Genomic DNA, 21,305 nt, shown 5'->3' on the forward strand with positions numbered 1-21,305 from the left:
AAGCCCTTCAAAAGTATATGATGCCAAATTCTACCAAATTTTAGATGACAGCCACTTGATGAACACAAAGAAAGGTTGGTTCAGGACTAAAAACAGTTTTAAAAATAATGCAATACAGTACTTCACAAAATATGTTTTCCACTATAGGAAAAAAATTGCTTCTACAAAAAATGCTGAGCAAAGAGATTCTTTTACTGCACAATATTCCATTTGATAGTATGTATACTAACTTCACCATAAAAAAATGTTATCCAAAATATCTAGGTTAAAGAAGCTATTTTTCCAAGAGTTTTTTTTATAGGATTAGTGTTCTATAGAACAGACTCTGAAAAACAATGGTGAACAGTGGCAAGATTGTTCTTCAGTAAAAACTAAATAAGGAAACAGAATGGGTATTTAATTTTCTAAATTCTAATTTTTTGCTTACCTAAATGAAAATAATAAAAAGAATTTCAATGTCTCAGTACTGTATTAAAATAGTGGAGTACATTTTATATCAACTTCAATTAAGAAATTATTTTTTTCATTTTGATTTTCAAGATTAAAAGTGAGAAAAACATTAGCAGAAAGACTAAATATATTACTCAATCACAAAAAAAAAGTGTAAGATACCAAGTATTGAAAGCAGTTAATAAATATTACCAGGTGCAGGAAGCTTGTCTGATAATTGATGCAAATTTTCAGCACATTCTTCATATAGACTAAAATGAAAGAACAAGTTAGAGGGAAAAAAAATCCACATATACATATGTATCTATCTATTTTATATTATCTTAATAGGTAATAATGATCTCTGTGCCAGACACTGTTAAGTGTTAAGGTAAATGCACTACTTTATTTGAATCTGACAACAGATTCACGTGGCACTACTATAGTACTAGTTTCAGTGCCACTTTAAGTAACTTTCCTAAAGGTACCTAACTAGTATGTATAGAAGCAAGGATTCAAACTGTGGGTATAAGTTCTGACCCACACCCCAAAATACAAATAAAATTAACAATAATAAAGGGAACAACAACCCTTTGAATTATATTTTTATACTAAATATAGATGATAACTAATGGACAAATATTTTTCTGACTTTTTAAAGTAATCACCACCTATCAGTTTTCTCCATATGATGATTTTTTTTTTCCTGATAATAGTTTATCACATAGTATGAAGGTATTTAAATCCTTTATTATAAACTGATATTGTGGGGGAAAAAAAGCCAACAACAACTTAAGGCATATTATGTTAAACTAAAGTTTTCAGGCTCCCTCTTGTGGAAATAGTTATTAGGTCTTTTACTAGAAACACTAACTATGACACTTAACAGTTGTGAGAAAACATGGATTGATAAGAGCTTTTAAGGGCAAATGAATGCACCTTAGAAATTATCTAAAAGGACCTCAACAATTAATGGAGGAGGAAATAAGGGCCAGTGTGCCTGCCCTAAGGTCAGGTAGCTAGCAACCACTTTACTGACTCTTGACTTAATGCTCTTTCCAAGGTTCTACACTGTCTTCCCTCAATAACCAATATAAACAATATCATCTGGAGACAGACAAAGGGAATTTTTATAATTTGTGCAACTTATAGCCATACTATAATATATGAACTCTAAAAATGTTTCTGTCATGAACTATTATTAAGAATAAATAAAACACACTAACTATGAATCAGAGATGGGACACTGTATGAAGAAAAAATTATCACAACTTGTAATCTGGAAAATCTTATATACTGAACCATAAATTTAAAAACCATAATTAAAAAACCACCACAATTAAAAAACACTCAATCACATACATACTTATCAAAAATTTTGTGGACTTTAAAAGTATTTTAAACATTGAAGTTACAAATAAATTTTTAAAAATCATGTATTTCAGGCTCAAAGAACAAAATGAAAATGATACTTTGGTTATAATGATAACTATTAACATTAAATGACATTCCTAGTCAAGCTCTTAAAATATAATATTACGCAGAACTTATCTTCAAGAAAGTGATATGTTAATTAATCACTTTCTATAATTCTCATAATTATGTAAGGTTAAAAAACAAAACATTTTCAGATATTAACTTTTGTATTTTGAAGAATTTTTTTTTGAGATAAAAGATCTAAATTGCCCAATGTCTTTCACACTGAAGATTTAAAATTTTCAGTTAATTAAAATTTACTTAGTATAGTTGCTAAAATATGTAATCTTCACCCTCCTGGCTTAAAATAACTGTCTACATCTTTATAACCGTCCATAAAATATCTTAGAGATAGTATAAAAAGCATATAAAGCATACTCAGCCAAGGATAAAGATTCCCTGCTATTACTATCTTCTTCTTCAAAACACTCAACAGCACTCAAGCATTCTTCAATATTTGTTTGAAGAACAGCTTCAATCTTATCTTTTTCTGCATCAAAATGTATCTCTTGCCAATCAGAACTACAAAACTAATAAAAGATCATATTAGATAATGGATTCATGAAATTCTTTATGGTAACAAAGACATTGACTAATAAGAATTACCTGGTAAAATCCACAGATTGCCTGCACTGCAAAGAACCACTTCTTGGAACCAGGAACACCACCCACTGAACAGGCTTGAAAACAAAATCACACTTATTAGAAGAAAAGTAGGCATAAATAAGCAAATGTCATAGCAAATGTACTTAAGAGAATAATGTAATTTTGAAACATATTTGAAATGTTTTCCAAGTTTTTTATATATGTGTGTGTGTGTGTGTGTGTGTGTGTGTGTGTGTGTGTGTGTGTATCCATGGATCTTTTTAAAAATCTCGGATAAAAATTCAAACAGAACAATCTACTTAAAGGGCAAAGTTACAACAAACACTTTGCATTAGTTTGTCATAACTCAAAATCCACTATTATTTTTAATAACCCTTTCAAACAAATTAATATTTATTATAAAAACTGAAAATATACCTACTTAATCACTGCTGAGTAACTCAAAACCATGTAAGCTATTAAGTGAAAAAAGTTCACTCTCCAAAGACCATGGAGGTTTGGTTCAGCCTGGGTGGAGACAAAGGAGTTGCTTCTCATGGAAGTCAGACAAGATGCCAAATGTCTATAATCATTTTTGTCCAACAATATCAGCAGAAGACTTCACCTCCTACCTCCTTAAGCAGACAGAAGTCACTGTGTGATGACTTCTTTCAGGAAATATGGGATTCTACTTACACTCCCATTAAGTTGGCCTCATTCCTTCTTGTTAACATGTTAAGAAGCACTGACCTTCCAATTCAAGGTCATCCCTCAAAACTCCTTTGAGACCCTGGCCTACTCATTTCAGTATGTTCCCCTCATTAGTGTTTTAGAGTAATTACAAGTATTATTCAAATTATTATTTTTTAAATAGAATCCTTTTAAGTTCAGCTCCCCTTCCCATTGACTACCATGTCTCTCTTTTTTGCCTCTTCATGAATTTTCTGAAAGGGCTGTCTACACCTGACCTTCTCCATTTCCTAATCAACATTCCAAATCCCCTTCAAATAGCATTTCAAATCAAAGATGACCCTTTCCACTAATTTACCATTATAACACTTAGCTTCTGTGACACCTATTTTTTTTTGGCTGCTCTTTTCAGTCTTTTAAATACTGGTGTTCAGCACTTTTACATTCTGGGATTCAATTTTAGATTTTCTGTCCTTCCCATTATCCATAAGGATACCTCATCTTTCTGATAGCTTCCATTGAAATCTATGTATTAATGATTCTATAATCTATATCTCCAGCCATACCCTGCATCAAGTTCCAGACCCATGTATTCAACTTTTACAAAACATTTACTTTGACATTTTGCTAGGTAACTTTTTATACATTCCAAATAGTGTGGCATATTCCCTCCCAAATCTGCTTGTCTCACTAAGTGGCACCATCACACTGTAATCTAAGCCAGATGACAGGAAGACAGCAAGCATGGTCCAACTACTCTTGATAAAATTTTTACAAAGAAATAAAATACATGAATCCTCAATGTTTCTAATATTTTAAATTACAGTGTGCAAAATAAGAATTTTAATGATTTTTATTTTCCTAAACATACATAACATTAGGAGAGTTTTTTAGTGTTTTAACAGAAAATTTTAAATATTATGGAACAATTGTCATTTTTCCCATTAATTACTACATTAGGATGGCTTTGCATGGCTCAGCTTGTTATTTCTCATCCCACAAAACCACACAAAAGAAGAAGGTCTGCATAAGAGACTTCTAGCCATACAAGAATTTCTAGAATGCTCCCAGGAATTCTTTTATAGATACATTTGAAGCACAAACATAAGAAAATCTTTCCTGAATAAGTGGTACTGACTGAAATTATAGCAATTTGAAAAATTAATGAGCGTACTATTAGACTTGGAAAACAAGCTAGGGTAGCACACACGTTAGAAATCATTTTCTAATGATGATAGTTAACATTGAGAGAGGGGAATTTCTCTAATGTAAGAAAAGAGGAAGAAACAGACTTTACAGTCATGAGAAATATTACCATACTGGGCTCACTCTCCCTGGCATCTACAGAAATTTCCTTCAGCTTTTAGCACTTTGTCTGTTCTGACACTTCTACTTTCTGAGTCTTCAAAGGACATTCTCAGACAGAGGCCAAGAGGAGGAAGCAAAAGTAAAGATAAGCTTCAAAGTAAGTACATGCATTTGTAAAATGTCAATAGAAGCCAAAGGTAGTAAGATTTTTACAAAAAAATATGCAATACCTCAAAAAGTTAAAGCAGATGAGAACCAAGAAAGTCCACCATGTTTAATAATTATGAAGGGCTTTTAAGAGAATCAAGTAGGAGTTAAGGACAGAAAAAGTGGCATAATTTGTTCAAATAATATATATTGATAATTATAATTTTTAAAAAGCAAATAAGTGCTAAAGAAGTTGATGTGGAGGCATTAATAATGTATTTTTATTCAGGAAAAAAATCCTCCTCATATGTCACATTACCCTGTGTTATATATAAGACTGGCAAGAAAATTTCATAAAGGAACAAAACTATAGCTGAGATCCAAGAATAATTTTCTTTTCTTCTTTTTTCCCAGTTTTATAACTTTATTTGACAATCAGTGCTTAGTCTTCATACCCATTGATAGATTTTTAAAAGTGGCATTAGGCACACAGTTAACCAAATTATATTTCTTGTTTGGCGAATCTTAATTCTCATGTTTTCTGGACAACAAGACACTACCATATATGAGACATTCCTTATTTATTGGGCCCAGACATCTTTGTTGAACCTGGTGTCGATACACGATCTGTAATAATGATGCCCTTCATGTCAAATTTCTGGATCTGTGTCTAAAATGCACACTTCTTGAAGACTATTTCATGGATGCATTCATGAATACTGATGGTGCATTCAAAACAAATTCATGGAGCTCCTAGTCTCTATATTCCTGTTTGATGGCAGAATTCTTCTCATCACCATTCTTTGTGGGAGTGATTCTACAGCACTCAAGTTGGAAAGGAAGAGAATGAAGGATTCCATTCTAAATTTACTAGAAATCTCTCAAGCTCTTACCGTCTTCCCAGTCTTGAAAATGTCTGTGATTCCTTAAAGGTTACTGATAGTGACCCAATGATCTCATCTCAAAATTCTTTGGAACTCTGAGGTATTTGTGACAGTCTCTTCTTTCCAATTAAGGTTTATACTTTCAAATCTTTACAGATAATTTACCTTGATAATGGGATAAAAAAGGCTTTGGGGCTATTTTAGTCTTCAGGGTTTTTTGTTGTTGTTGTTTTCTGTTTTCCTCCTTTTTGGGTACTAACAATTGAACCCAGAGACATTTTACCACTGAGTTACATCCTTAGTTGTCTTGGGGTCTTGTTAAGTTGCTGACAGTCTCCCTCAGTGGTTGAGCCTAGTCTCAAACTTGAGATCCTCCTCTCTCATCCTCCTGAGTCACTGGAATACAGATGTATATCACCACACTCAGCAGTCATCAGTTTATTTTTGTCACATGTGGTTATTTGGGATTTCATATCTAGAGTATTACCTAGCATAAAATACACTTCTTTAAGAAATATTTTGTATAATAAAAGTTGAGGGGTTTTTCCCCTCTTTTTTAGGCTCTTCAAAACAAATTCATGGAGCTCCTTAGTCTCTAACTTAGCATCCTCTGATTCAATTTCTGTCAAAGCTAGTCAGATGTGTCTTTATGGGAAACAAGATCAGAGGCCAATCAGGCAATAAAGGATAGAGGTTACTAGCATGGGGTCTAGAAATCTATATTAATTTTCATAACCATTTTATGATACTGAAATATCAGAAAGTGATGCCTTTTCCAGTTTTATATTCCTTTAAGTTACCTTGGTATCTCAGTACCTGTTCCAAGTCAACAAAGTATTTATTGTTCTCCTAAATGAGCAAATTAATTGATTGCAATACAACTGTTGTGCCAGAGAAAAGAGAGGTTTATGTTGTACTTACCAGGGAAAGTACTATCATCTGGATTAACTGAAGTACTAATGGTTCTTTTCAGGAGGTGATAAACATTTGCTGCTGTGAAGTCTGAAAAAGTAATGACAGTCTAACTCCTTGGCTCAAGTTACATAACATTGGCCTATTCAAATTTCACCATCAGTGACTCTCAAAACCAATGTATTGTACATAAAATAACTACATGTTGATCAAGATCTGTTCATGTTTTGATATAGAAAAGCAAGAGCAAGCAGAGAAAACTAAAAAGGCCCCGATTTGTGCATGCCAGCAGTTAGCACAAATCAAAAATTCCCCGCAAAGAACAGGAACACAACACCTTATACCCCACTTTGTACATTTCCCCCTCAAAATGACTGCCTGACCAAAACAAACAAGTAAAATACAATAGTCTACACAGAAGCACCAAAAAGCAGTCAAGGGCAAGCAGTTAAAAATCGCCTAAAATTTATCATTTCTTGTTTAAACTTAGTTGAGGTTATATGCGTCCTCCCATTAGAATGGAAGCTCAAGGTCAGTAAGACCTTGTATTTTGTTCCTTACTGTATTGCCTGTATGTGGGACACGGAAGGCATAAAAATTTACTTTATTGTATACTTTTTCGAAGACCAGAAATTCCATTAAGGTACAAAGGATTTCATCAGTTAAATTCTTACTGTGCCAGGAACTTTTGAGCCCTAGGATCTTGCATCCACAAATTTGTACTTCTGTTCCCATGAAGAGGACAGTGCCCAGCCCTCATTAGATCTATCCCACCCAGATTTGCAGCTTCCCGGGACCTATGGTGACCTCTGTCCCTCCCTAGATCACAAACGCAAACATCTCCTCCCGCAAGCCATTCCCGCCGTTTCTCAGCCCCGCACTTACCCGGCTGCTTCTCGGTACCCTCAAACGACGACGCTTCTGGTGCACACTCAGTCTCCCCGCTGACCGCCGACGGGAACTTTCCTTCCCCCCACACCACCAGCAGCAGATACCGATCCATCCCTTCCTTCAGAACTCACCCCCAGGTTTAAGTCTCAAAACAGCCGCGCGCTTGACGCACTTCCGGTTTTCTTTTTCCGCTCAGCTCGTTTGGAAATTGTGTCCTCCGTCTGTTTCCGTAGGTTACTGGGAATTATTTTCGGGAATTATTCTATCAATAACTGCCTTCTTTCTTTCTTCCTTGACTAAATCGTAACCGTGGGAAGACTGGAGGGCATCCATAAGTGAGAAGAAACAGAAGAGTGCTGAACGAGCTGGGAACCTAAGTGCTTTGGTACATGCGTTTCCCGCCGGGCAAATACTGCTGATGACCCGGCTCAGCTTGGGGTTAAAAAAGGACGCTTCGGCCAGTGGGGAAAGATGTCGAGTTTCTCTAGGGCGACCCAGGTGAGCTCCGACTGTTGTGCCTTGATGGTTGGCGTTCGTTAGGCTGGCAGAAGGAGAGCGGCGGATTAGTAGTGAGGGTGAATCGGCAGGGAAGCCGAGATCCGCAGCCACTCTTGGGAAAATACACACTGGGGGTGGTGAGGACGACCCTCACTTGCTGTCTTGGTACTCGTCCCCTCCTTTGTCAGTCAGTGTTTTTCATGTCTTTCTCCCTTTCTCCGAGGGACTGTCAGAGAGATGGTAAGTGGGGACCTGTTGGAGAGTTGATCCAAAGGGTCAGACGTGAACTGACAGGGTCCTGAGAAGCACCCTGTCTGTACCGAGATGCGGGTCTGTGCAAGGCAGAAGCTGAGAATCGTCTTCAAGGCTTTTGCAATAAACCACACTACACAGGAGGGTGCACAATCCAGACCAGGAATTTGGTGCTAAAAAGTGATCAGGTTTTGTTTGAGGATGGAACCCAGAGGGTTTCTTGAAACATTGAATGCGAGTCGACAGCAAAGTAAGAAGGATGTCTTCGTGTTTTTGTTTTTGTGTTTTGGACACCTTGGAAGGGTGGTGTGCCATCAACTGAAACAGGGAAGGCTGGAGTTGACGCAGGCTTCAGGTGGAAGGGTAGATTAGGAGTTACTTTTGAATATGTTAGTCCTGGATGACTTTTAGCCCAGTGCTGCTTCTTTCCTGGTTCTGTTTGTTACTTGTCAGTGGTGAGATAAATACAGGAAGCGAAGTGAATCTCTTTTTAAAACTTTGATAACAGTTTTGCATTGTGGCAGCATTTGTACTTTTTTATCAAAGTTTTTTTTTCTATAAAACTATTCGTCTGCAATGGGTGGGGGGAAATTGGTCTTTTGCCTATGATATAGGCTAGTTTGAAGTTTGTGACAATTTAAAACAAAACCACTAGCCTAGTTGCATTTTTTTTCCCCAGAATTGTTTAATCTCTGGTGTATATGCATAATGAAATCATCTGGTGGAGGTCTTTCTGGATGGAATTTTCTTCGAGTTTAAAGACACTGATGAATACTACAAAAAGAATGGTCTACATGTCTGAAACAACCTAAAGATGTATAAAACAATTTTTTGGGAGGGGGTGGTACCTGGGATTAAACTCAGGGGCACTGGACCACTGAGCCACATCCCCAGACATGCAGGTCTGTGGAGGGCACTATTTGTATTTTATTTAGAGACAGGTTCTCACTGAGTTGCTTAGTGCCTTGATTTTGCCAACGCTGGCTTTGAACTGGAGACCCTACTGCCTCAGCCTCCTAAGCTGCTGGAATTATTGGGATGTGCCACCACGCCCTGCTTAAGACAATTCTTTAAAATTTAAATTCATTCAACTTAGCTGTCCTTTCCCAACTACATTGTTTTACTTAACTTCACCCTGGAATTGAATTCCTGAATTGTCTTCAGTTTCCAATTGGCCACTCAGCTTTCAATATAATATACCTACTGACCTAAATAATGTGAATAATAGAAAGGCTTTCCTTTTTCAGAAGTAGAAATCAAAACAAAACAAAAATTTTTTAATGATAGTTCTTTCAAAGTAATTTTTGACATTAACTGTAGAATACATATATAATCGTATATAGTAAAAATAGTTATTTCCATTTTAATTCATTTAATTTTTAATTTTTTTTCTTTTCTGTGTTTTCAAGCAATGGGCCACATTTGCTCGAATATGGTATCTCTTAGATGGGAAAATGCAGCCCCCTGGTAAACTTGCTGCTATAGCATCAATAAAACTTCAAGGATTACATAAACCTGTATACCATCAACTGAGTAAGTATCACTTTAGCCTGATCATAACATACTTTTCATGCTAGAATAGAATATGGATGAAATTTGACTGAACTTTAAGAAAGGACCCCTTTCTTCCTGAGGATTCCATTCTTTCTGAAAACTTACTAGCACACTAAACTGAATTTTATATTATTTATGGAAAAGTCATAACAGATCTGTTTTCTTGGCAGAACCCCACTTTATGCCACTGGGCAGACAAAATTACCAGTAGCCCTTCCTTTCATTCTCAGAAGTATCCTGATTTGCACATTACATCTCACATGTGGCTCTTCACATGATGATATGCATTTAAATAGAGTTTTTGAAAATAAGGGAAATAATCTTCTGTTGGAAAAATCCTTTTTCCTGAGAAGATATGTGTAGAGCTAGCTATGCACAAAAGCTTAATTTTTAACTGTTTCAAGTAAGTAGATTTGCTTTTTAGTATCATTTTTTTTTCTTTTTTTGGGGGGGGGTGTACTAGAGATTGAACCCAGGGGCACTAACCACTAAGCCACATCCCCATTCCTGTCTATCTATCTATGTGTTTGTTTGTTTGTTTGTTTGTTTATTGAAATTTTATTTATTTATTTATTTATTTATTTATTTATTGGAGATGGGGTCTCACTAAGTTGTTTAGGGTCTTGCTTAGTTGCTGAGGCTAACTTTGAACTTGCTATCATCCTGCCTCAGCCTTCTCAACTGTTGGGAATACAGGCATGCGCCACCACACTTGGTTCTATGATTTTTCTAAAATAATAGAGAAAGTTGTCTTTCATTCTAGAAGGGTTCAGTTTATAGATGGTTTAATTGATTCTATTTATTGTGATACCTCACTGATGGCTCCTGATGTCATTTTCTGTTCCTCATCTCATCTGACCTGTCAATAGCATTTGCTGCAATTGATCATGCTTAATTTTTGTGATGTATAGTAAACATATAAAGTATATTTTAAAGAAAATAATGATGATGAAATGAATACCCATATATTTGGCATTTATATTGTTTCCTTTTTAATTATTTACTTATTTTTTGCCATTATAAATAATGTTGCTTTCAATATTTTTGCACTCTTTCCCCAGTGTTCATGTGGAATAGTTTTCCCAAGGTATATCCATAGGGCAGGAATTACTGGTACATCATGGGAAGCTACTGTCTTTTTTTTTTCATCTTTGACAATGTACTTTTATCAGAGGTAATCGATTCACAGTTAAAGCAAAACATCTCTTCAATAAAAGAAATATAATTTCAAATTTTTATTCTGAGACAGGGTCTTGCTAACTTGCCCAGCATTATTCAAAACCTAATTTCTGTGCTCAGAAGTTCTCAAAACTATGCTGCTATAAACACTTGATATTCTGCCAGCAGAATATACCATATTACTCCTCATCTTTAGTAACACTTGATATTTTCATTCTTTCTTTCTAACTACTCCACTAGATGTGGAATACTCTTTGTAGTTTTAATTTGTATTTTCCTGATTATGAATAATTGCTCAGTATCTTCTCACTTAGTCCTTGGCCTTTGTAGTTTCCTTATCTGAAATGCTTGTGTATGTCATTTATCCATTTTTCTTCCGGGTTATTTGTCCTTCAATAAGTTGCATATGTCATTATATCTCCTAAATACCTCAGGATGCATTGCCCAAGAATAGAGAGATTTTTCTCTGTAACCAAAATGTTATTGATACACCTAAGAAAATAAAGAGTAATTTAATTATGTGGTTTGATGTCACCATTTTTATATTTCCCAAGTTGTCTCAAGAACTTTCTTTCCTTTGTTGTTTTTTTCCTGGGGATGGGGGTGCACAGTAACTGAGGTTTAAACCATTGGCACTCTACCACTCAGTTACATCCCCAGTCATTTTAAAAAATATTTTTATTCTGAGACAGGGTCTTGCTAACTTGCCCAGACTAGCCTACAACTTGTGATCCTCTGATCTAAGCTGCGCAAATAGTTCATATTAAAAGCACCCAGTTTGTCAAGAGCTTTTTTATAGCTAGTGTATGTTTGAACAAGGATTCTCCCCAAGGTTTATTTATTGCCATTAGTTGTTGTATCCCTTTAGTTACTTTTCTAATTGAAAAATCCTTATTTTTTTCCTTGTTTTTGAAGAATCCAATCTAATTTTTATGGAGAACTTTTTTCTGAAAACACCATCTTCATTTGTTTCCCAAGATGCCATTTTCTGTTTCTTATCCTACATTAACTCTTTCTCAGTCCACTTATCGTCTTCACTTTTCTTTGAACTCTCAATTACTTTTCTTTCACTAATAAGGGTGAGTGCCACAGGCCCAGTCTTTGAACCTGCTCTCATTCATTATGTGAGCAATTTCTGTCTCATGAATCTAAAAATTATCTGAATGCTAATGCCTCCCAACTTGTGTCTTCAGTTTTGATCCATTCCCTGTATTCTAGACTCATAACCAATTTCTCACAACTAAGTTTTCCTTGGTATTTAGTAGACTTCTCTAATGAATAAGCCCATTTGGAATAATCTTGCTCCTGATTTCTGGTACCCAAACCAGCCTGTTTCTTTCCAGTTTTCCTCATCTCCATAAATAGCATCCCTGTTCATTTTGTTATTCCGGTTTGCAGCTTTTCTTTGCTTCATTTGTGACTCCTCTATTTTGAGCCCCCTCCCCAAATATTTATCTTAAAAAAATTGAAAAAAATGTCTGGAATTTGGCACCTCTTATTATTTCTCCCTTCTACACTGATTTTAAGCCATTGTGCTTTCTATCATGTTTTGCCTTCATGTAGCCTTTTCTACACAGATCAACCAGAGTTATCTTTTCCAAGTGAAAGGCTAAAAGCCCAAATTCTGCTAATGCCCTGCAAGGATCTGATAATGCGGTTCCTATTAATTTTCCAATATAATAAAGAAAAAAAAGCATTTGTACATCACTTAACATGTGAGTATTTATTATCTACCTTCCCTCATTAAAATAAGTTTCAAATAGATAGGAACTTTGCCCATTTCATTTACAGCTATAGCCCCAGCACCTGTAATAGTGCTTGACATATAGTTGGAATGTGAGAAATGATTGTTGTATGTTTGTTTTTTATTCATAAATATGAGTTCTGAAATTGAAAGAAATACATTTAGCTAGAACTTTGGCATGTAAGCTAAATTAGATTTACGGATCTGTGGAGCTGGCGGGTGGATGGGCATTTGAAATGATTTGATTTGGGTGAGAATAAGGATTTATGATTTTCCATATTATACTTGCTACTCTAACCTTTTTCTCCACTTAATGAAAATTTCAGTAAAGTATCAAAATAATCTCCTCATACCTTATAAAATATGCAATTAAGTATATGAATCTAAGGATTTTTATCATTTTAAATCTTTGTTTTTTAAGCATCTAGTACAATGTGTGACCCAAAGGATGCTTATCAGAAATAGTTTGTGGTGTGACACTTTCAAATAGATATTTTGTAAATACAGGTGTTCTCGTTATTCCCTAAAGTTATGTTCTATAAAATCACCTTGAATGCTGGACTAGTAAATCCTGAACCATTGCTTGTAGGGGAAATATTGGTTTAAGTTCCTCTGAGTAGCCACTGGATATAACTTTTTCATCAGTCAGTATAGTCAGTGCGCTGCATTCCACAGTCCAACTTGTATATTTTCAGTCAATACATAACCTTGTTTATGTAGGTTTCTACACACACACACACACACACACACACACACACACACACACACATATTTTTTCCCCTCAGTACTAGGACACTGCACCACTGAGTTATATCTCCAACCTTTTTATTTATTTATTTATTTTGGCTGGCTTCAAATTTGTACTTCTTCTGCCTTAGCCTCCCACATAGCTGGCATTACAGGCATGTGCCTCCACACCTAATTAAAGTTAGCTTTAAAATATTGATTCTTTAACATTGAACTCATGACCAAGAGCATTATTGCTCAGAAGTGAATTAAGCTTATCTAGCACACATTTTATCTCCATAAGGTACATCATAGCCTTCTTGCACTAAGGAACATTATACTATACTACACTATCAAATTTGGAGGATAATTTAAACAGTGAAAGCACTAACAAAAAATACACAAACTCCAAAGATGTGACATTAAGTAGATCACCCAAAGGATGCTTATTCACAGTGCAAAAGGTGAAATAGGAAGGTAGAGCACTGCTGGGTTTACCCTCAGCTGGGAACACACACATTAAGTAACTCACATTTCTCTCCACTGTAAGCATGTCAATGAATGACCACAAAAACATGAGTATTGATTTTTGAGTCACCAATAAATTTTAACAATTAGAAAATTTGCAAATACAGAACCCATGTATAATGAGATGAACTGTATTTTGAAAGTAAAACAGTGATCAGCAGATTTATATTTTCAGTAATAATAAATTTCTAGTTATTTTAAAAATATTATTTTGTCAGACCAGGAAAATACCAGTTATAGAATTACCAATTTATAGGTTTGTTTAATTAACTATCTCACTGACAGATGAGAAAACTAAGATTGGAAGAATAAAGTTTCTTTCTTGCTATCATTCAACTATACAATAGTAGAACTGAGACTGAACTAAGACTCCTGTTTTTTCATGTAGTAAATTCTTTAATATGGTGATTCTTAGTCACTACACTGTTTTTCCCTAGCAATGCTATTAGCAAGTAGTAAATAAGATCACTTAGACTGACTTTGAAGAAGTGCAAATAATACATAATTTGAGGGAAAGTAATCTTCACCTAATTTCTATATCCAAGTATAGCTGTTGTCTGTCCACTCAGTTAAAGTTCTGCTTCCTTACAAGGGAGTCATTATTGTAGAAGTACTCCTTAGATACTGATGAATGTGCATTCTGCTAAACACCAGAAGAGTTGTTGTGGCTCCTTGTTAGGGCATTTCTAATAATGGAGAATAGCTTTTATATGAATAAGAAATTTACTTTTTAAAGATCGATTTACATTTTTGTCTCATCTATATTGAATATGCAACTTATGTCAGCAAAACTTTTTATGACCACAAGATGTCACTAAAAACAAAATTTAAGCAGCTTTCAATTTATAACTATAATGTCTTTTAATAGTGTAGTTCTTTGTTTTTTTTTTTCAAGTTTAATAAGCATTTACTAAGTGTGTATTATGGGCACATAATCACTGTATTTATTTGGAAAATTGGCATACAGTTTCCTAGGAAATGGAAATGGGGGTTAAGATAGAAAAGTCAATTTTTATTGGAAATGGGGGTCAACTAGGAAAAAAATTCCCATCAACTAGAACTGTTCTTCTGAATGGGACTTGAGAACTTTTCCAACATGTTTAATTTTTGACTAGTAAATCAAAAGAAGGGCACATGGTGATTTATGGAGTATGACTTATTTTCATGAGGACTTTGCTCCTTTGACTTCAATACCTGATTCACTGAGAAGAACTATAGGAAACTTTAAAAGAAGCAGAAGGAAACCTTTCTTTAGCATTATTAAAGTAACTTTAGATTATCTTAAAATATCCCGTCTACATGGAATGAAATAAAAGTTTTGAAATTCTTAAAGGTTAACGTTGTAAATACCATGTATTTCAGCAAAGATCAGACTTAAAATTTAAATAATCTCTAGTATTCTGTCTTGTAAGCTTATGATGGTTTTATAGAGCTGCCTAACATATTTTTTTATCTTAATATTTAGTCAGTCTATTTCAAATGTTAACTACCAAATCATTTAATTTTGTAATCTAAATTGCATACTTATACTTCACCTCACCCCTAAATATCATCCTACAAAGTGCTGAAGAAGATTTTTGCCTCATTTTGTATCTGTAATATTTACTTCATTTGCAAGTGAATAATTGAAAATTGGCAGTAAATTTTATCAACATGTTTTGTACTCTCACAATGTCTTTACACTCAGACTTTATGGTAACCTATGTGATCACCTGTCACACTGGGTACACACAAGTTCAGGAATGCCCAAAATAATACTTATGTAGGCATCTGGATATTTGTCCTTCCAAATTGTAAACAGACATAAAAGCCAAAGCTAACCTTTATTTTTTTATCATTAATTTGCAATAGCTGGTTTTTCAACATTTCTTACACCAAATCTTATAATATATAAAAGCAATGCTGTACTTGTCCCCTCATCCTTGAGGTACATTATAAGAACCCTAAGACTATCAAGTGCAGTTTAAAAACCAATGTGCTAGGTAGAGAGAGAAGATGGGAGTGGAGGGGAGGGGGGATAGTAGAGGATAGGAAAGGTAGCAGAATACAATTATTACTAATTGGGCATTATGTAAAAATGTGGATGTGTAACAGATGTGATTCTGCAATCTATATTTGGGGTAAAAATGGGAGTTCATAACCAACTTGAATCTAATGTATGAAACATGATATGTCAAGAGCTTTGTAATGTTTTGAACAACCAATTAAAAAAATTTTAAAAAAACTCAAAAAAAAAATAAAAACTCAAAAAAAAAAAAAACCAATGTGCTAAAGCAAAGAGCTTACAAGGATTTGACTATGGGAAGGGAATAAAAAGAAAAGCCACAGATTGGAAGAAAATACTTGTAAACCACATAGCGAAAAAAGGACTTGTATCTAGAATATGTGTATATACATGTACATATATATACGTGTGTATATATATGTGTGTGTGTGAATATATGTACACGTACACACACATATTCAGTATATTATATGATGTTTGGAAACTCAGTTTTAAAAAAATGTAATTAGAAAATGGTTGAAATACATGAACAAAAGGCAAATAAGCATGTGAAAAGATGTTCAATTAAGCCACTAGGGAAACCAAATTAAAACCATGAGATATCAACGTATATCTATCAAAATAACTAAAATTTAAAAAGTGATAATGAATGCTGATGAGAAGGTAGAGAAATGGGATTACTCATATGGCTGGTGGAAATGTAAAATGGTACAGATACTCTAGATAATGAGTGGCAGATTCTTATAAAACTAAACTTGAGCTTACCATATAATGTAGTAATTGCCCTCCTGGAAATTTATCCAACAGAAATGAAAACCCAAGTTTATGGGGAAAAAGTGTACCAATTAATAATGCCACTAGCCCATTACTGTCTATCCCCCTATTTGTACTAGCTCCTACCATGTTGTGTATATATTTGTTTCTTTGTTGTCTAACTCCCGCCACTAGAACGTAGGATTCATCAATAATGGGGATTTCAGTAATTCATTGCTATATTCCCAGCATTAATAATACTACCTGAAACTAGTTAGTATGTAATAAGCAGTGAGTGGATTAATTATTAATCAGTGGAAAGGATTATAAAGCATATTTTAGAAGAACTTGAGACTTCTACGACACTTAACAGGTGTCTCTGAATCTGCCCTTGTATAGATTCTGACATTTCTCAGATGTATGTATATTTTGATTTTTCAGTTCATACATCCTGTCAGCTATGTCTGTAGTCACAATTGAGAGTTGCACTTTAAACAATAAGTTACATGTGATTGAAAAAATCTTGTGGCAGTAGTTATACATAAAATCATAGTACTCTATGTTCTTTAAATTTGAAAAAAATTATGTTTCACATTTGTTTTCAATCAGTTTTGTTTTCTTGGTAGAACACACTTTTTTATGTTTATATACATATTGATTTCAGTTTTCTTTGCTCTTTGTAAGGAAAAGTTTATGTCAAATATTTAAAGGTACTAATATAAACATTTTTAGTGAAGTGTAATTATTATGGGGAGATTAATAAAAATAACAGTAGTTTACCTTTAAAAAACATACATTGTTGTTATTAGCATCTTTATTCAATTTATTTTACCGTCCAGTGCTGAGGTTTTTCAAATAATCAGCCAACTCTTAGGGGTTACTTAAAACACTTGGGGTTTATATAAAAAGAAACAGAAATCTGTTTAAGGATTTTTGATATTGCATTATGATTTGCTTTCTATTTTTCTATATGTTGTTTAGGCTTTGATAACTTACCTTTCTTAAGTTTTGATTTTTCACACAAAGTCTCTCTTACTGCTTTTTAAATCTAGGTGACTGTGGAGATCACGTTGTCATAATAAACACAAGACACATTGCATTTTCTGGAAACAAATGGGAACAAAAAGTATACTCTTCACATACTGGGTAAGATTTCTTTGCATTGTCAAGGAAAATAGTTTAAAGGTATTACTTTAGCTGTCACTCTTATTTAAAAGGAAAAGGGGTATTTTCAAAAAATTAGCATTTAATAAAATATTAATTATACTCATGTTACATGTATAAGTTACTCAATCAAAATGAACACAAAATTATGCCAAATATTAGCTACTACCAAAACTATTTGCTTCCTACGAGCTTTTAATGTAACTTCTCTAATCAAAATTATTCTCATTTTTAAGTCAGTCTTCTAACTGCTATCTGCTTTCTATAATTCATCTTACTGCTGTTTCCAGAACCATCTTGAACAGATGAAATTTCACAAGGAGTTTAAGGAATGCTCACTCTTTAAATACATTCTTATTTGTCAATATCTCTTAAATACTCACATGGATGTGTTCTCATGGTTTGCAAGTACAATGTGACTTTTCCTTCTTAGTATAAAACTAAAACTCCCTCTTCCGTTGCAATAGAATTGTTCTTCAAAGTCTTGTGACTAATATGATTCATGGAGCTAAAACTATTAGCTAAAATTCTTCAGACTTTTTCAAACATGTCCTGTTCAATTATGTCTTTTCCTTCTTATGTGTTTTAGTTGTTTCAATTCAACTGCAAGACCTTAACTTTGCTCGTTGTAAAATTTTATCTTCACCCTGTCGAGATATTTTGAGATCTAATTTTGTTGTCTAATGTATTGGTTAATGCACAGATTCAGATGAAGGACAAATTTAATTAAGCATACCTTTTATATTATCATCTAAATTTTGGTGCTAAATGTTGATCTTCCATTCCTGATCAAAATCATTTTTTTGTTTCTAACTGCACCTTCACCCCTAGTGTTCTGGTATGTTTCTTTTCATCTCTTGCATAACTTTTTTGCTTTCTTGAGTTAGCCTTTGCCCATTCTCCACCTTAAAATACATTATTGAAATCTTTACGTAACTTAACAAAAAACTAGCATTCATAGTAGTTTCTGCTATTGGCAAGTCTCCACATATAAATCAAATTCTATGAAATCAAGAGATAATTGGGAAATAATAAAAAAGTCAGAATAACAAAATGTGATAAAGGCCTAAAGGAAATTATTGACACAAAATAATTACTGTGTGGTATTACTGCAAAGGAAGGAAAATAACAACAGCCAGTAGTGAGCAATTAGTGTTTACATCACTGGTAGTGTTTGTCCCTGTCAGTAGTGCTTTCTCACTGATGCATGAAAACTGCACGGCACTGCATAACTGCTGCTGTTTGATCATCTTTTCTTTTAGCCAACATATTGCTGTTGCTTATCTCTGCCTTTGTGGTGTTGCTGTGGCAGGAATGTAATTTCATCTTATCTTTCTCATGAACTTTCCATATTTAACCATTAGAAACTGGTTCAGATGTCATCTTTTCTGGGATACATTCCCTATTTTCTCACTGTCCATAGAGTTAATCACTTTCTGTTTTTTCCTATTGGCTCTTTACTTAAACCTTGTACAGACTACTTTATTATGCTCATAACACTGTTATAATTATGTATTCAAAATTTAACTTATAATTGTAAAATTTTTTGATTATTTTATTTATTCTAATTTGTTGTATATGACAGCAGAATGCAATTCAATTCATATTACCAAATAGAGCACAATTTTTCATATCTCTGGTTGAACACAAAGTAGAGTCACATGTAAAATTTTTTTAAATATTCTAATTTTTGAAAATGTAGAAAGTTTAAAAAGAACTAAAATTTACTTCTGATCCCATGATTTAACATTTTTACATATAAAAAGTTTATATTTTCATTCACTTAATATAAAATTATCAGGAAACCTTTTGGTATGTATTATTTTTAGTCACTGTATAGTAGTGTACTATATGATTTATAATAATCAAGATTATTTAAAATAAATCTCTGATGTCAGGCATAGTGTAAGATGCCTATAATCCCAACTACTATCAGGCTGAGGCAGGAGGATTACAAGTTTGAGGCCAGCCTCAAATATATTTTCATGAGTTAGAGATACAGCTTACTACTAGTCATTCCAACAGAATTTATTTCCTCATTTTTCTTGAGAATAGAATTCTATAATATTTATCTGTGCATCCTCAGTACCCAGCATAATGGGCATTCAGTAAATGTTTATTTGATTTATTTTAATAAAAAAGTACATGGCTAACAATTTAAACAATTTTCCCTTAATCCATCCAGGTGTCTTATGGTGGAGAAAGAAATGTAGTTATTTTTTCGCTAGTAAAAATCAACTGAGTATTGCATTACTGAAGTCATTCCCCTACTCAGAATTTTGCATTAGCTTTCCAGATCCTTAGGATGAAATCCAGGCTCCTAAAATATAGCATAAATGGTGTTATGCTTTAGAATTTGCCATTCCAGTAGCAAATAGAGATTCTTTAGCATAGAAGCTACAAAATGTTTTTCCATGGATAGAAAGATTACAGGAATAGAAGTCTAGACAGTTTCACTAAAACTGAAATACCATGAAGCAAATAAAATAATATTAGTTTGAAAAGTGCCCATCTTTCTCAGAGAACTTCTAAATTTGATTTCTTAAGTTTTATTCCCACAATGTGATTTCTTAAGTTGTCTTTAAAATGTTTTTATATTTTCTTAAAAGAAAAACTCATGAAAGGAATCACATTTACTTAATCTTAAGTTTTTCTGACTTTCCAATTTTAACCTTTTCCTAAAAATAATTGAAACTTTGTTCTTCTATATAGATATTTTCTCATTTGACTTTTAGAAATATTGTGAAGTAGATGTGGCAGATTTTTTTTTCTTTAGTAAAATCATATAGACAGGTAAAATGAATTGCCTAAAATTTATACTAGGAGTTACTGACAAAACCTAGTTTAGTTTGCTAATTCATCCATTTTACATATAATATTTGATCTGAACACAATGAAGTATTTTATTACTTGGAGCCAACAAGTGACTCTTAGTGGCCAAAACTCATTACCTATTTATAGTATGAATTTGACTTTAGAATTCAATTGGTTTACCACCATTTTCCTTAGGTTTAACCCCTAGCTTATACAATTGGCCTAATATGGCAGGGAACATGAACTATTCTGGCTCATTGCTATTTCCTTTTTTAAATCAAGCAGTGATAGATTACCCATAATAAATGGATGAATGACTAAGCAGCATGGAGATTCCTTGGAAAACTTGGAGTGGAACCACCATTTGACCCAACTATCCCACTCCTTGGTTTATACCCAAACTACTTAAAAACAGCATACTACAAGGACATAGCCACGTTGGTGTTTATAGCAGCACAATTTACAATAGCTAAACTTTGGAACCAACCTAGATGCCCTTCAGTAGATGAATGGATAAAGAAAATGTGGCATATATACACAATGGAATATTACTTAGCAATAAAAGAGAATAAAATCATGGTATTTGCTGGTAAATGGATGGAGTTGGAGATTATTAAACTAAGTGAAGTAAACCAATCCCCCAAAACACAAATGCTGAATGTTTTCTCTGATATGAGGATGCTGATCCATAATGGGGATGGGTAGGGGGAACATGGGAGGAATGGAGGAACTTTAGATAGGGCAAAGGGGAGGGAAGGGAAGGGCA

The 21,305-nt window shown here is 33.8% G+C and overlaps 2 protein-coding genes across 2 annotated transcripts in view; one reads left to right on the forward strand and one right to left on the reverse strand.

Moving 5' to 3' along the window:
* The window catches only part of Mtbp (MDM2 binding protein), a 73,660-nt gene extending 66,155 nt beyond the window's left edge, over positions 1–7,505 (reverse strand). Inside the window, exons 1-5 of the mRNA XM_005316198.5 lie at positions 7,317–7,505; positions 6,441–6,521; positions 2,512–2,585; positions 2,284–2,435; positions 643–701 (exon numbers count right to left, since the gene is read on the reverse strand). Of these exons, the coding sequence (XP_005316255.1) occupies positions 643–701; positions 2,284–2,435; positions 2,512–2,585; positions 6,441–6,521; positions 7,317–7,434 (484 nt within the window). The 5' untranslated portion in view covers positions 7,435–7,505. The remainder of the gene's footprint in view (positions 1–642; positions 702–2,283; positions 2,436–2,511; positions 2,586–6,440; positions 6,522–7,316) is intronic.
* Positions 7,506–7,652: 147 nt separating this feature from the next.
* Positions 7,653–21,305, forward strand: part of Mrpl13 (mitochondrial ribosomal protein L13) — a 37,833-nt gene continuing 24,180 nt past the window's right edge. Inside the window, exons 1-3 of the mRNA XM_013356248.4 lie at positions 7,653–7,820; positions 9,482–9,605; positions 17,614–17,707. Of these exons, the coding sequence (XP_013211702.1) occupies positions 7,794–7,820; positions 9,482–9,605; positions 17,614–17,707 (245 nt within the window). The 5' untranslated portion in view covers positions 7,653–7,793. The remainder of the gene's footprint in view (positions 7,821–9,481; positions 9,606–17,613; positions 17,708–21,305) is intronic.

This window comes from Ictidomys tridecemlineatus, chromosome 7 (assembly GCF_052094955.1).
Source record: "Ictidomys tridecemlineatus isolate mIctTri1 chromosome 7, mIctTri1.hap1, whole genome shotgun sequence".
Classification (NCBI taxonomy): Eukaryota; Metazoa; Chordata; class Mammalia; order Rodentia; family Sciuridae; genus Ictidomys; species Ictidomys tridecemlineatus.